Genomic DNA, 17,110 nt, shown 5'->3' with positions numbered 1-17,110 from the left:
AGATAAGGTAATGTTGACCCCACTTCTTATTGAAGAGCATTGGCAGACATTTTGGGCCATCTTTTATTTTATTTTTTTTAAAGATTTTATTTATTTGAGAGAGAGGACATGAACGGGGGGGAGGAAGATTGGGAGTGAGAGAAGTAGACTCCTGAGCAGGGATCCTGACATGGGGCTTGATGTGGGGCTCGATCCCAGGACCCTGGGGTCACAACCCGAGCTGGAGGCAGATGCTCAACCGACTGAGCCACCCAAGTACCCCTGGGTCTTGTTTTAAAACTCTCACAGTCCCAGAATATATTCTCTTGATATTTATTACCTGTATCATATTTGGGAATAATCTTAAACATGTCTGTTTTATAAATTGATTTAGTTTACATACATAAGCTATTGTAAAATATAGAAAAGGACTGAAATCTAGAAATTAGGTAAAATTTTAGAAGATCTCCAGTCAATGCCTTTGAGCCAGGTAATTTTTAGACAATATTTCCTTTTTATTTTCTTTAATTTGTAATATTATCCTTTCTCTACATCAAATTTTACATAATTTGTTCATTTATTTTATAACCACATTTCATATTTATTGGTACATAACTTAAAAATTTTTGCTTCCTGATGATACTTAAAAAAAAGATTTATTTATTTGAGAATGTGTGTGTACACACTGAAACTTAGGGGAAGGGCAGAGAAAAAAATCTTGAGCCGACTCCCCTGAGTGTGGAGGCCAACTCAGGGCTTCATCTTATAACCCTGAGAGACCCTGAGATTGTGGCCTGAAGTGAAATCGAGTGGGATGCTCAACCAACGGAGCCACTCTGATACCCCTATCATCCTAATTTTTTTTTTCATCCTAATTTTTAAACTTGGTTCATTTAAAAATAGTTTTCATCTGCTTTATGGTTTCCTCTTCGATCCCCCAAAGAATAACTTGTTGATTTTTATTTTTTTAGCTGTTTTATTTAAAAAAAAAATACTATGTTGAAACACTCCACATAACACAAAATTCACCCTTTTTTAAAAAAAATTCACCCTTTCAAAATGTAAATTCAGTGGTGTTTTAGTATATCATAGAGTTGTGTAGCCATCACCACAGTCTAATTTTAAAACTTTTTTAATACCCCAGAAGGAAACATTGTGCTTAGATTCTTAATAGTCACTTTCTTTTCACCTGTCCCAGGTCTAGGCAACCACTAATGTACTTTTTATAAATTACCTTTTCTGGACATTTCATATATATGATTCGTTCAATATGTGGTCCTTTTTGAATGGTTTCTTTGACTTAGCATAATGTTTTCAAGGCTCATCTATTTTGTGGTATGATAACTTCATTCTTTTTTATTGCCAAATAATACTCCATCTTGTTTATCCATTCATCTTTTGATGCACACATTTGGTTGGTTTCCACTTTTTGGCTATTGTGAATACTGTTATATGTATTCTTGTACAAGTTTTATTTATTTATTTTTAAAGATTTATTTATTTATGATAGAGGCAGAGACACAGGAGGAGGGAGAAGCAGGCCCATGCCGGGAGCCTGATGTGGGACTTGATCCCGGGACTCCAGGATCGCACCCTGGGCCAAAGGCAAACGCTAAACCGCTGAGCCACCCAGGGATCCCTCTTGTACAAGTTTTAGTTTGGTCATAAGTCTTCATTTCTCTTGAGTAATATATACCTCGGAGTTGAGTTGCTGGATCATATGGTAACTGTTTACTTTTTGACAAGCTGCCAAACTTTTTCCAAAGTGGCAGCACCATTTTGTGTTCTTACCATCAGTGTTTTAGCATTCGATTTCTCATATCTTTGCCAACATTTGTTACTGTCTGTAATTTTGATTAACGCCACCCTAGTTGTTGTGAAGTGGTACCTTATTTTAATTTTGAATTCCATTTCCTTGGTAGTCAGTTACATTGAGCATCTTTTGATGAGCTAATAGCCATTTGTATATCTTATATATAGAGCTATTTTCATAATCTTCATCTATATTTTTAATTAGATTACTTGGCTTTTAAAAACTATTGAATTGTAAGAGTTCTTTATATAGGCATACCTCAGGGGTATTGTCGGTTGGGTTCCAGATCACTGCAGTAAAGCAAATACCACAATAAAGCAAGTCAGATGAATTTTTTTTGTATCCCAGTGCCTATAAAAGTTATGTCTATACTGTACTGTAATTTGTTAAATATGCAACAGCATTATGTCCAAAATGTATCTATCTTAATTAACAAGTACTTCATTGCTAAAAAATTCTAACCATTATCTGAGCTTTCATTGGGTTGTAATCTTTTTGCTGGTAGAAGATCTTGCCTCAGTGTTGATGGCTACTGACTGATCGAGTGTTTGCTGAAGGTTTGGGTGGCCATGGCAGTTTTTTGGAATAAGACAACAATGAAGTTTGCCACATTGATAGACTTCCTTTCACAAATAATTTCTTTGTAGTATGTGATACTGTTTGATTGCATTTTACCCACAGTAGAACTTCTTTCAGAATTGAGGTTAGTCTTCTCAAACTCTGCTGCTACTTTATTAAACATCTAAGCTGATGTAATATTCTAAATCCTTTGTTGTCATTTCAACAATCTTCATGGCATCTTCACCTGGAGTAGATCCCACCTCAGGAAATCACTTACTTTGATCATTCATTAAAAAGCAGTTCCTCATCCATTAAAAGTTTCATCTTGAGATTTCAGCAATTCAGTCACATATTTAGACTCCATTTCTAATTGTAGTTCTTTTGCTATTTTCTACCACATCCCCAGTGAAATTTCTACCAAATCCACTCTAAGTCATGAAAGCCCTCAGAGCCATCTCTGAGGGTTACAATCAGCTTCTAAAGTCCTGTTAATGTTCATAATTTGACTTTTTCTCATAGATCATGAGTGTTCTAAATGGCATCTAGAATGATGAATTATTTACAGAAGGTTTTCAGTTGACTTTGCACATATCCCATCAGAGGACTCACCATGTATGGCAGCTATAGCCTTGTGGAAATGTATTTCTTAAATAAGATTTGAAAGTTGAACTTACTCCCTGATCCATGGGCTGCAGAATGGATTTTTTGTTAGTAGGCATGAAAACAACATGAATATCATTGTACATCTCCATCAGAACTCTTGGGTGACACAGGTGCATTGTGAATAAACAGTAATATTTTGAAAGGAATCTTTTTTCTGAGTAGTTGTGTCGAAAGTAGGCTTCAGATATTCAGTAAACCATGTTGTAAACAGATATGCTATTATCTAGTCTTTCTTGTTTCATTTGCAGAGCATAGGCAGAGTAGCCTAAGCATAATTCTTAAGGGCCCTAGGATTTTTGAAATGGTGAATTGAGTCCTGGCTTCAATTTAAAGTAGTCAGTTGCATTAGTTCCTGACAAGAGAGTCCGTCTCTCCTTGGAAGCTTTGTAGATAGGAATTGACTGCTTTCTAGCTATCAAAGTCCTAGATGGCATGTACTTCCAATATAAGCCTATTCTGTCTGCATTGAAAATTTATTGTTGTGTAGCTACCCTGGACAATTAGCTAGTTTTCTGGATAGCTTACTGCAGTTTTTACATCAGCATTTACTTTTTCACCTTGCACTTTGATGTGAAGGAGACACCTTCTTTCCTTAAACTTCATGAACCTACCTCTGCTCTCTTCAGTCTTTCCTTCTGCATTTTCTTTACCTCTCCCTTCAGAGAGTTGAAGAGAATTGGAGCCTTGCTATAGATTAGGCTTTGGCTTAAGGCAGTGTTGTGGCTGGTTTGATTCTTTTATCTATACTTCTAAAATTTTCCCCATATCAGCAATAAGGCTGTTTTACTTTGTAATCATCATGTGTTCACTGAACAACACTTTATTTTCTGCAAGAATTTTTCCTTGCATTTATAACTTGGCTTTTTGGCTCGAGGCTTATCTTTTGGCCTATCTCGGCTTTCGACGACGTGCCTTCCTCAGTAAGCTTAATCACTTCTAGCTTTTGATTTAAAGCGAGAGATGTGCAGCTCTTCCTTTTACTTAAGCACTGGGGGTCATTATCGGGTTATTAATTGACCTAATTTTAATATTGTGTCTCAGGGAATACAGAGTCTGAGGAAAGGAGAGAGATAGGGGAATCAGAACATACACAGCATTTATTAAGTTTGCTGTCTTATATGGGCATGACTCATGGTGCCCCAAAACAACTACAATAGTGACATCAAAGAACTCTGGTCTCAGATTATCATTAACAAATATAATAATAATGAAAGATTTTAAAATGCTGAATAGATTTATCAAAATGTGACAGAGATGCAAAGTGAGCACCTACTGCTGGAAAAATGGCTTTGATAGACTTCGTTGACACAGGGTTGCCACAAACCTTTGGTTCATAAAACATGCACACACATACAAACACAAATACAGCAGTATAAGTGCAGTAAAATGAGATATGATTCTATAATTTGAGCACAAATACCTTCTCAGATACACAATTTGCAAATATTTCTATTCTGTGGGTGCTTTTCTCATACTTGATGGAGTCTATTGAAACACAAAACTTAATTATGGTTAAGTGAAATTCATTTTTTTCTTTAGTCTCGTGCTTTTAGTCTAATATCTAAGAATACTTTGCTTAATGTGGCTATGAAGATTTACTTATGTGTTTTATACTGTTAGCTCTTTTTTTTTTTAAAGATTTTATTTATTTATTCATGAGAGACAGAGGCAGAGGCAGAGGGAGAAGCACATGCAGGGAGACTATTGATCCTGGGACAGCAGGATCATGCCCTGAGCCAAAGGCATACGCCACACCACTGAGCCACCCAGACATCCCTATAGTGTTAGTTCTTACATTTCAGTCTTTGATCCATTTTAAGTATTGTGTATGATCGGAGTTGGGTCCAGCTTCAGTGTTTTTTTTTTTTTATTTTAAAAAATATTATTTGAGAGAGGGAGAGAGAATCTTAAGCAGGCTCCATACCCAGTGCAGAGCCTGATGTGGGGCTTTAACTCACAACGTGAATCATCAAGCTGAAATCAAGAGTCAGATGCCCAGGCACTCCCAACTTCATTCTTTTGCATGCAGATATCCAGTTGTCCCAGTACCATTTGTTGAAAAGACTAGGCTTTCTTCATTGAATTGTCTTGGCATCCTCGTCAAAAATCAAGTAATCATCAATAAGATGTTTTCTTTTTGATTCGCACTTTTATTCCATTGATCTACAGTTTTTGTCCTTAATCCAGTACTGTGTTGATTGCTGTAGCTTTGTAGTAAGTTTTGGAAATAGTGAAGTATGAGTTCTCCAACTTTGTGCTTCTTTTTCAAGATTGTTTTGACTATTGTAGATCTCTTGCATTACCATAAGGATTTTAGGATCAGCTTTCTAGTTTCTGCTAAGAAGCCAGCTGGATTTTTAATAGGGATTGCATTGAATCTGTAGATCTCTTTAGAGAGTATTGTCATCTAACAATATTAAGTCTTTAGATTGGGGGAAGCCCAGGTGGCTCAGCTGTTTAACGCCGCCTTTAGCCCGGGATGTGATCCTGGAGACCTGGGATCAAGTCCCACGTCAGGCTCCCTGCATGGAGCCTGCTTCTCCCTCTGCCTGTGTCTCTGCCTCTCTCTCTGTGTCTCTCATGGATAAATAAATAAAATATTTAAAAAAAAGTCTCTAGATTGGTAAACTGTCCTACTTATTTATGTATATTTAGTCATCAATTTGTTTTTGTTATAACATGGGACTATTAGTGCTCACTTCTGAAAAAAATTATTTGGTTCTGCATTTTCTCATTGACCCAGCCCTTTACATCTTTTTAAAGATTGATTGATTGATTGATTGATTGATTCATTCATTCATTCATTCATATGAGAGAGAGAGAGAGAGGCAGAGACAAAGGCAGAGGGAGAAGTAGGCTCCACGCAGGGAGCCCGATGTGGGACTCGATCCCGGGTCTTCAGGATCACGCCCTGGGCTGAAGGAGGTGCCAAACCACTGAGCCACCTGGGCTGTCCCCTTTACATCTTTTAAAAATATTTTTGTTTTCTGGAACAATGGAATTTGCAGTGTTAATATTTTAAGTGTTATTTGTATTTAGTATAGTATCTTAGTCAAAAAGAAATATGGGGGTGATTTTTAAAAATAATTTCTAGGATATCCTTAATGTCATTAGAAAAAAAGTAATTTCACTTTATAGAATTGGGTCCCCTAATTAGTTTTCACATTCTTTTTAATGCAAAGTAAACTGAAGACTGATCATTATGTGCTATCAGGTGATTATTTTCCTGAATTTGGTTCTCTTTTGTTGTTAAAATTTAACATTAAATTTTAGTATACAAATATGTATATATTAATTTGAAGTAATGGGATACTACTTAATGTTGGAATTTAATGACTAATCAAACTTAATTCTTAGAACATTAGCAAAAGCTAATGGTTTTTTTTTCCCCCTTCCTCTGCTTGTAGTCGGTGGTAGATGATTGGATAGAATCATACAAGCATGACCGAGATATAGCACTTCTTGACCTCATCAACTTTTTTATTCAGTGTTCAGGCTGTAAAGGTAAGATACATTTATTTTGGAAGCAGAATGTTCTTAAATGGTCTCTTTTTTTGTTCCACCTAAATATATATTAGCACTTTATGTGGAAAATAATGCCAGGATACGGAATTGTTAGCATTATAATCATATAAAATGTATATGGAAAAAAGAGCAAAGAACAAAATAAGAAACTCTGTTGAGACAGTTGTATTCATGTGCGAAAGTTAACTAAAAACTTGGCAATTTATAATTGTTATATTACTTTTATTAGATATATTTCCCACTTTCAGCATCTGGTTTTAGGAACAAAGAAATGGATTAAGAAGGGAGGAGGAAGATAATGAAGAGATACAGGTTCAAGTGGCAGGGAATTGTAAAGTGTAGGGAGTTTAAAAGTGCCATGAATAACAGTAAGTAAATAAGTAAGTAGGTAAGTAAGTAACTAAGTAAGTTAAGTAAGGTATTTGTGAAATTTCTAGGTGTTTTTTTTAAAGTAGAGAAGTTTTGGAGTGGGGTCTTGTTGCAAATGTTTTCACTTTATTTAAAAAGCTTTTGAAGTAGGAGTAGGGAAAATATAAAATACAGTAGTGTGGTCCCTGGGGCAAAAATATTTACTGCAGACATTTGGCAGGGAGACAAAATTATGTAAGTTGTGGCATGTCATACATTTTGATCTGGATCAGTAAATGATTCAGACAAAATCCTGGACAGGTTCTGATCTATTCTGTTTCTCCCTAATACTTGGCCTGTCCTTGAAGTTTTAGAAGATGTCCAGGAATATAAATGTTACAAAGTTTTCCATGAGTATTACATTTTTTTATGGAAGTGTCACCAAACACACGTGAAGTCAGGAGGAGGGAAATTTGCTTAAATATAGATCCAAGAAGTTAAGATCCTAGAGAATGATTGATTTAAGCAAATCTGTAAAATAAATCCCAAGAAGCAATTTATTTATAAATTATTATAATTCTACACTAATACTCTAAAAATACTGTTACTGGAATTATAAAACAAGTAACATTTTTACTGTTACTGGAATTGTAAACAAGTAACATTTTTAATTGAATTTTTATTATTTTGATTTTTTAACTTTGAAGGTGACATTTTAGTAAAAATAAAGTTAAATAGTTACATTCTTTTCACATTACTTTTCCTTTAATTAGCATAGGATTAAATCCTAATTCTCAAAATTATACTGTTTGGTGGAAAATTTAGATACCTGACTGTATATAAGGATTTTATTTCCAGTTAGGTTTTTAAAAATTTTATTTTAATTCCAGTATAGTCAACATACAGTGTTTTAGTAGTTTCAGGTGTAAAATATAGTGATTTAATAATTCCATAAAAACAAGTAACATTTTATGAACTGATGCATTTTATTGGAGGTTGATCACAACATTCAGTGCAGCATGCATACTAGATATTATGTATGTGAGGCCGGATAGACAAATATTAACTTCTTGAGTCTGATCTGCATAATACTGTTATCAGTTTTGAGAAATTTTAAAAACTGTCTTTTTAGAGAATTTAAAATCTTAGAGCACAGAGAGTTATCAAGTTTACTTCTTAGCTAGAAGAAGCTGCAAATCAATATAGAAAATTCTACTGACTCTGCTCAAAGGAAATGTAATAATGACAATATGATGAATCAGATTATACTTTAAAAAATAGGACAAATTAGTATTATTTATATTTTGTCTGTGTCCAGTCCATCTTTCTGGAGTAGAAGGAATCAGGTACCTGTTTGTTGTATTGTGTAATCAAGGACCGTGTCCTTTCTCTTCAGATTCTTTCAAAGTGGAACGTTGATTGCAGAACGACTGAACAGGTGCCAGAAATAACTTGATGAGTTGAAATTCTGAATTTTATCTTTAGTCTTCCCTGTTACACTGTAGTTTGGTCAGTTTCAGTTTCCTCTTTAGGCTTCTGAATTGTAATTTTGAAACACGGCTATAGTCAGCATTTTCCCTTAATCAGCTTCATTCCTTTTCTGGCACCATTGTGTTTTATGAATCAGGAGCTTGCCAACGGAACCTTTGGATATACTTTGCTGTATACTAGATTGTCCAGATTTTTTAAAACTGAAGGTGTTAAAAAACTTATCAGATAGATTTAAACACTGCTATAGTGTTTATTTTAGAATCAAGAAAGCTCCATAAAGGACAATTTATTTTGTAATCAAAGTTAAGATCATTAAGTACTTTCAAAACACACTTAGGATTATTTTGATTCAGTTCTTTTATAAGTGAGTTAGAAACATTTTTTTAAAGATTTTATTTATTTATTCATGAGAGACACACAGAAAGAGGCAGAGACACAGGCAGAGGGAGCCTGATGTGGGACTTGATCCCAGAACCCTGGGATCATGCCCTTAGCTTAAGACAGATGCCCAACCACTGAGCCACCTAGGTGTCCCAGAAACGTTTATATGTACTGTACTTTAGCCTTTTTCCTTTGGACTGAGGATTGTGATTGTGAGCATCAGTTATTTTACCATAGTTTTGCCTTCAGTATCTGTCAAGGTGTGGAGGGATATTTGACTCTATGCAGAATGGCTCCAGACTGTTGGGGTTGCCAAAATTGTGGCCAATGTTTCCTTCTTTCTTTCCTGGTCAGCTGTCCTTTTCATTTTACTAGTTTTTAGCAGTGTCTCTGCATATCTCTTACAGTCCACCCAATAGGCTCAGACATTGTATCCTAGTGGCACCTTCACACCTGCCCCAGGAGTGATGTGCATGGATTCTGTGACAGCTATTTTTTTCTGCTTATTTTTGGGTTTCGGGCTGTTATACAGAGAGAGGAACTTCAGAAATGGGGCAGTTGTCAAAATGTATGCCGTATGTTTGCTTTGAGATTTATTTATATATACATGTTTATTTTGTAGAAATAGTTTCAGGGATTGAGTAACTTATCCTCCTATAGCTTTGCCAAGTTTATAGCACCTGGGTATAAAATACAGGAAGGTTCTGAAGATAGATATATCCATGGCTTAATTAAAATTTAAAAACTCTTCAAAAGGTTTTTGAGAATGTGCTTCCTTAAGCAAGAGAAATGGTGCCTTCTTCCAGATTTGTTAATATTTTAAAGCAATCATGTAGTTCTTTAGTGTTGTGGTAAGTAAGGGCTCTTCACAGGACCACTAGAAGCTGATCTTTCTTGGGGGTGTCAGCATGATGTAGATGAATAATCTCAAGGTATTTAACTTCTTTGTTTTATTCTTTACTTCCCCCTCTGTAAGGCCAGTATATTAGTGCTTGCCTTATATTTACGGTATTCATAGTGATATGACTGGCAAGGAATAAGTAATCTAGCAATAGAAGTATGGTTTTTGAAAATCTAGTTTTTATATTTGTTCCTTTTTAAATAATCTGATACCCCATCAGTGGAAATTCATGTATGTCTTCTTCCTACACATTTTTTCCTAGAAATCCCTTTTCTGGTATTTGATCTCTACTTGGCTTTTACTACTTCTTATAATATGCATCCTTTTTCCTCCCCTCTCCTATCTTCCTTTGAAATTCTAAATGTCCTTATCAGATTCTTTCTCTCTGAAACACCTGATTTATGCTTTTTTTTGTCTGACCAATAGCTTTTATTGTCATTATCACTCATTAGGGCATTTCTTATGTACTACCTTCAATAGTTTTTATTTTTCCTCCCTCCTTCTCTCCCTCTTTTTCTTCTTACCTTCCTGTTTTTGTTATTCTTTATTTAAACTTCCAACTAGATGACAGATGGGCAGAAACTAAAACTTAACTTTTTATGTTTATTGGAAGCCCTTATAGAGGATGATGAGATGTAGTTGCTATATATGCTTAATAAAGAAACCTGGCTAACGTGGACTCTACCTATCATTCATTTTCTTATTCAGGTTTATCCTTAAAGTTTTAATTGTTACCCTGGATGCTGCCTCACCTTTGATGACATATATTAAAAGGGATTAAGCCAGTGTATATATCGTAGGCAAGAGTAGATTAAGGAGAGTAGAAATGTGATAGAGACTGACAGTGTAAGCGACTGACTTAGAAGTTCTCTTTTATTCATTCTACAATGTATATTAACTTCTTACACTTGGAAATTTCAGGAGTTGTCACAGCAGAAATGTTTAGACATATGCAGAACTCTGAAATAATTCGAAAAATGACTGAAGAGTTTGACGAGGTAACTTACTACCCTAAATGTTTTGATAATTTTATGCATGTTAATCTTGATTTACTCTTGAAAGGATGGTGAAATTCTGAGTATTATTGTTATGGATAATAGCTTTGTCATCACATTTAATCAAATGATAGAAGTGACCTTGGGCAAGTTGTTTTCTTAACATTGATTTCATCATCTGTGAATAATACTCTTTGGTAATAATACTTCTCTTATAAGCCTGTTATGGATTTAATTCAGTAATGGTTGAAAAATTTCATAGCATTTTATAGTGCCTGGTGTATAATAAGAACTTAATAAATGGTAGCTATCATTATTGTCAAAAAATGAAAACTTAAAGAATATAATTTAGTGCCTAAGAACATGTCTTGAAATATTGTTAAAGATACATTTGGTCAATATTTGGGGAACCAGGTAGCTTAGGCAAAGGATTGTACAGTTGACCATTGAATAGAATGAGGGTTAAGGATGCTGACCCTCCCCCCCCCCCGCCCAACATGGTAAAAACTATATAACTTTGGCTCCCCTGAAACTTGTATAAGAGCCTACTTTTCACTAGAAGCTTTAGCGATAGTCGAGTAACCAACATTTTGTATGTTATATGTATTATATACTATGTTCGTATAATAAAGTAAACTAGAACAAAGAAAATGTTATTAAGAAAACCATAAAGAATGGGATGCCTGGGTGGCTCAGTGGTTGAGCATCTGCCTTTGGTCCAGGGCGTGATCCTGGAGTCCCGGGATGGAGTCCCACATCAGGCTCCATGCATGGAGCCTGCTTCTCCCTCTGCCTGTGTCTCTGCCTCTCTCTATGTGTGTCTCATGAATAAATAAATAAAATCTTTAAAAAAAGGAAACCATAAAGATGGGAAAATAAATTTACAGTACTGTAGGTGTATTTATTGAAGAAATTCTGTGTAGAAGTCGACCTGTATAGTTCTAATCCGTGTTATTTAAGGGTCCACTCTTTATATGGTTATTATTTAAAATATCCTTTATGGGGGTGTCTGGCTGCCTCAGTAAGTGGAGCACACAACTTTTGATCTTGGAGTTATGAGTCCGAGCCCCATGTTGGGTAATGAGATAATTTTTTTTGTACTGAGATAATTTAAAACAAAATCTTTAAAAAATATATCCTTTATGTTTCAAATATGAGTAATAAGAATAATACAAATAAAAAGATACTACCTTAGACTTGAGTGAATCCTGTATCACAGTGATGCCTTTGAAGTATTGTTACCAACAAAGACATATTTAGATTTACTATAATGTAAGCTCCTTCATGGCAGGGATTTTTGTTTTGTTTACAGCTGCATTCCAGCTCCAGCAGCTTTACTCTTCAAAACTTGTCACTGAATTTTCAGGTAGAAAGTCTTGTCCCATTTGAGTTTTACTTAACCATTTTTTCCTTGCTTACTATGATGAAGGAGCTTTCAACTATCATTCTAAAAGACAGACAATAGTTGTTTAAAAAGGTTTGATGATCACTAAGTGCTATTAATCAATCTCCAAGTATTTAAGAGGTAATTATGAGTAATGGTATTATAGTAATCTTCCCTCTTATCCCCGAGGGATACATTTTAAGACCTCCAGTGGATGACTGAAACCACACATAGTACCAAACCCTATATATATATCGTTTTTTTCCAATAAGTACATAACCTGTGATAAAGTTTATTATATAAATTAGATCCAGTAAGAGATTAACACTAATAATAAAATGTAACAATTATATAATAAAAATTATGTGACTGTAGTTTCTGTCAAAATATCTTTTATACTCACCCTTGTGATGATGTAAGATGATAAAATACCTACATGATGAGATATAGTAAGGTAAATGACCTAGGCCTTGTGACATAGTGTTAGGCTCCTTCTGACAATACCTTAGAAGGAGGATCATCTGCTCTGGGACAGAGATTGACCGTGGGTAACTAAAATGTGGAAAGTGAAACTATGGACAAAGGACAATGGAGGGCGGGGGGCATGACTACTTTATTTTAATTAACTTACTAATATTAGATGTTTTAGTGAAATCCTTCTTACTAAAAGGAAACAGCTATTTAAGAATCCTAAAATCTGATTTGTGTCACAAACCAAGTTGCTGACAGCAGTTAAGATGAGACATTTCAATGTAGTCACTAAATGATTAATTCAGAGATTATGGAAGAAAACCTTTTTGTGTAATATTAGGATCTTATTTTTTTTAAATGATTTTATTTATTTATTCATGAGAGACACAGAGAGGAAGAGAGGCAGAGACAGAGGCAGAGGGAGAAGCAGGCCCCCTGCAAGGTGCCCGATGCAGGACTCCATCCCAGACTCTGGGATCATGCCCTGAGCCAAAGGCAGATGCTCAACTGCTGATCCACCCAGGTGTCCCCAATATTAGGATATTATTCTCAGATGAGAAATAATGGTTCAGCTTATATATTGCATGACTTAAAATTAAAAAATATATTGTTCTAATGACAATAATAAGAGGGGTGCCTCACTGGCTCAGTTGGTAGAGCATGCAACTCTTTATCTTGGAGTCATGAATTCAAGCCCCACATTGGGCAAAGACTTCATTTCATTTATCTTTTAAAAAGATTTTATTTATTAGAGAGAGAGAGAACACGCATAAGTGTGGGGGAGGGGCACAGAGAGAGAGGGGAAGCAGCCTCCCCACTGAGGAGGGAACCTGACATGGGGCTCAATCCCAGGACCCTGAGATCATGACCTGAGACAAAACCAAGAGTCAGACGCTTAACTGACTGAGCCACCCAGGTCCTCCTAGAGTTTACTTAAAAAATACACACACACACACACACACACACACACAGTTTTATATATATATAAAGCTTATATATATTATATATACACACAGTTTATATATATATATACATAGTTTTTATGTATAGTTTTATATATATACACAGTTTTTTTATCTATATAAAGCTTATATATAATATATATAAAATGGTTAAAATGGTAAAAAATATATGTATAGATAATGGTTTAAAAATGGTTAAACTGTACTAACAAAATGGTCTTAAGTCTCTAGAATACTCTTAAGAGAATTCATTTATTTAGATAGCAAGTTATTGGGGGGGGAGAAAATCTCAAGTGGACTCCCTGCTGAGCACGTAGCCTGACTTGGGGCTCCATCCCACAACCTATGAGATCATGATGTGAGCCGAAACCAAAACCAAACGTCAGATGCTCAATTGACTAAGCCACCCAGGTTCCCCGTTTAAGGATTTATTTTTAATGATTTATGGAGATTCTCAGTGTAACTTCATTGGAGAATGCCCCATCTTTATATATAATACTTGAGTACTAGTGTTTCCAGGCTGTACTAGCTACATTTCCATTTCTTTTTAAAATTATGTCATTGTGTTAAAAAAAATGTCATTGTTGACTATTTGATGTTCTTGAAACTAATAAAAATATACATTGTAATCTTTTGATTATAAATCATACATCACTTAGACTGGTTGAAAGTATGATTTCATTGTTTTGAGTCTTTAAAAATATAACATTGGTATGCTTTTGTATTAAGGAAATTCAGTAAGTGTATCTTTGTTTATAATGTTTTGCTTTGATGAAAGCTGCTTTTTAACTTGGAGTAATTGGTATATATTTTTATTTGTTAGATTGAATTCAGAATATCCATTTTGGTCTTAAAGAGCAGAAGTGTTCAAGGGTAGCTCCCACCTACTTTAAGGATTTATTGGAGAAGAAAAGTGGGGTAAAAGAGGCTTTTTTTAGCTTCTGCCTAGGTAGGGTATTTCTTAAGTGAAATTTTATTAAATCATGTGTTTTAAATGAAATTGCTGTTTAAAATTTTTGTTTTAGGATAGTGGAGACTACCCACTTACCATGGCTGGTCCTCAGTGGAAGAAGTTCAAATCCAGCTTTTGTGAATTCATTGGCGTATTAGTACGGCAATGTCAATATAGTATCATATATGATGAGTACATGATGGATACAGTTATTTCACTTCTTACAGGATTGTCTGACTCACAAGTCAGAGCATTTCGACATACGAGCACCCTGGCAGGTCAGTATTTAGAAATTTTTTATTTGCATATTTCCTTAGATTAGAGACGAAAATGATTTTCACTAAAAGAAATGAAATAATCATTACTCAGTAATTAATTTTGCTTATGGAGTAATGACTAACAGGACCACTATCCCCTGTCCCCATGTGAATTACTGGGATTGGAATGATACTATCAGTTTTGATTCTGTGAAGGTATACTATAGTTAGTATATGGTGATTTTCTTATGTTGTCTCCATTTGATTACTATGCCACAGAAAGGGAAAGAGGTGGATAGTAATGCATTGCATCTTGAAAGAGTTTTACCAAGGATGATATTGATAGCAATTTAGGGGGAATCTTCAGTCATTTTGGATATGTAGTCCTCATGACCTTATTTTATCTCTAATATGAGCTGTCCCTCCTGGTTTGATGGTCCCTGCAGGATGACGTTTACTCTTTAACCACACCACAAAAATGGATTTTTCTTATGTTTCTGAGTAACCTTAGACTGAGCTAAATTCTTTACTTTTTGAAATGAATTATGTTTTTTGAGCCTCACATAGTTCTAGGACAGTGATTTTTGATTTTGGTGTTTATAAAATCTTTTGGTTTCTCTCCTTGCTAAAGGTAAAATTGTTGATACATGATTACTGAATATGTACTGTTTGGTTTCAGCTTGATAAAATCAACTAGGCACTCAGTATTACAGTAGTATTATAAGCCTTAATGGTAGAATATATTGGTTTATAAAAATTTTTTTTCATTCTCTAAGTGTGGGGATGTTTTTTCCTTTAGAATGTTTTCCTGAAGAATTAAAGCTGTACTTTTGCTAAGTCCTCCATTTTCATAAAATAAATTACAGGTAATCTGGGGGAAGTGATTAGAAGAAAAAGTGCAGGCAGTCTTACTATAGGATTTTTGTTTTTAGATTGGAAGTCACAAAATATAAATGTGATCTTGTTCTATGAACAGCATTTAATGTTAACTTGGTGGCTTAAAGTAAATTAAAATAAGTATGATGGCATAAGGTGAATAGTTTTAGATCAGAGTAACAAACTAGTTTGCTGAGGGAATGAAATAGCTCTGAAGAGAAAGTTGAGAAGCCCTTTTAAAGAGACCCAATAGCCACAAATTAAGATTTGGTTTTGTGTTGTTCTCTTATGCAATGAACCAGATCTGACATACAGTCTGGAGTAAACTAAAAAGGCGTAAAATGGTGAGATGTTTCAATTAGTAAGTTTTAAATCACAGTTTTCAACGTGGATGGAACTGGAGGGTATTATGCTGAGTGAAGTAAGTCAATCGGAGAAGGACAGTGTATGTTCTCATTCATTTGGGGAATATAAATAATAGTGAAAGGGAATATAAGGGAAGGGAGAAGAAATGTGTAGGAAATATCAGAAAGGGAGACAGAACATAAAGACTCCTAACTCTGGGAAACGAACTAGGGGCGGTGGAAGGGGAGGAGGGCGGGGGGTGGGGGTGAGTGGGTGACGGGCACTGAGGGGGATACTTGACGGGGTGAGCACTGGGTGTTATTCTGTATGTTGGTAAATTGAACACCAATAAAAATTATTTTATTAAAAAAAATAAATCACAGTTTTGTCTCAGGAGCAGGGGTTCGGTAACAGAAGGTCGGGATCTGGAGGAAGTGTAATAAAACGTACTTTATTGAGTGATACTTTTCTTTGTACTTTGACTTTTCATTTAGATCTATACTTCATAATTTCACCATTGTCTTTATGCTGGCAGTATAATAGAATAAAATTAAAGGAAATCAGTAACTGATGAAATTCATTTTTACATATTGTAGTTTGATATGAAACACTCAAGCTCCCTGTACTTTTGGTAACCAAGATAGCTATGTGACTGCTGTAGGAACCAAAATTTACTGAGAAGGTGAATTATGATTTCTGACAAAGATAATTGTAGGGGACACATTTTAGAATAGTGGGATTTGAGCATAGTCTGAAGTCACATCAGTTTTGAATACTGCTTTAACTACTTAACTGTGTAATCTCAAGGAAATTATTTACTTTTTTTCTTAAAGATTTTATTTATTTATTCATGAGAGACAGAGATGGGGGGTGGGGTGGGCAGAGACCTAGGCAGAGGGAGAAGCTGGCTCCGTGCAAGGAGCCTAATGTGGGACTCGATCCCAGGATCATCCCCTGAGCCAAAGGCAAACACTCAACTGCTAAGCCACCCAGGCTTACCTCCTTTTTTTTTTTTTTAAAGATTTTATTTATATTAGAGAGCATGAATGAGGAGGAGGGGCAGAGGGAGAAGGAAGATTCCCCACTGAGCAGGGAGCCTGATGCAGGGCTCAATCCCAGACCCTGAGATCTTGACCCCACCTGAAGACAGGTAGTTAACCCACTGAGGCATCCAGGCTCCCCCTGAGGGAAATTTCTTAATCTCCA

At 35.2% G+C, this 17,110-nt stretch overlaps 1 protein-coding gene across 18 annotated transcripts in view; it reads left to right on the top strand.

Annotated features, from left to right (window-relative positions):
* STAG2 (STAG2 cohesin complex component) overlaps positions 1-17,110 on the top strand; it is a 136,987-nt gene that overhangs the window by 67,464 nt on the left and 52,413 nt on the right. For 16 of the 18 annotated variants that reach the window (XM_072816833.1, XM_072816832.1, XM_072816834.1 and 13 more), the window contains 3 exons: positions 6,424-6,520; positions 10,584-10,660; positions 14,500-14,704. In XM_072816833.1, coding sequence (XP_072672934.1) covers positions 6,424-6,520; positions 10,584-10,660; positions 14,500-14,704 — 379 coding nt within the window. Of the gene's footprint in view, positions 1-6,423; positions 6,521-6,802; positions 6,910-8,284; positions 8,328-10,583; positions 10,661-14,499; positions 14,705-17,110 lie in introns of those variants that run through there. The other 2 variants (XM_072816837.1, XM_072816838.1) reach the window with 2 other exon arrangements.

This window comes from Canis lupus, chromosome X, assembly GCF_048164855.1.
Source record: "Canis lupus baileyi chromosome X, mCanLup2.hap1, whole genome shotgun sequence".
NCBI classification, from domain to species: Eukaryota; Metazoa; Chordata; class Mammalia; order Carnivora; family Canidae; genus Canis; species Canis lupus.
This window is presented reverse-complemented; position numbering and strand designations above follow the sequence as displayed.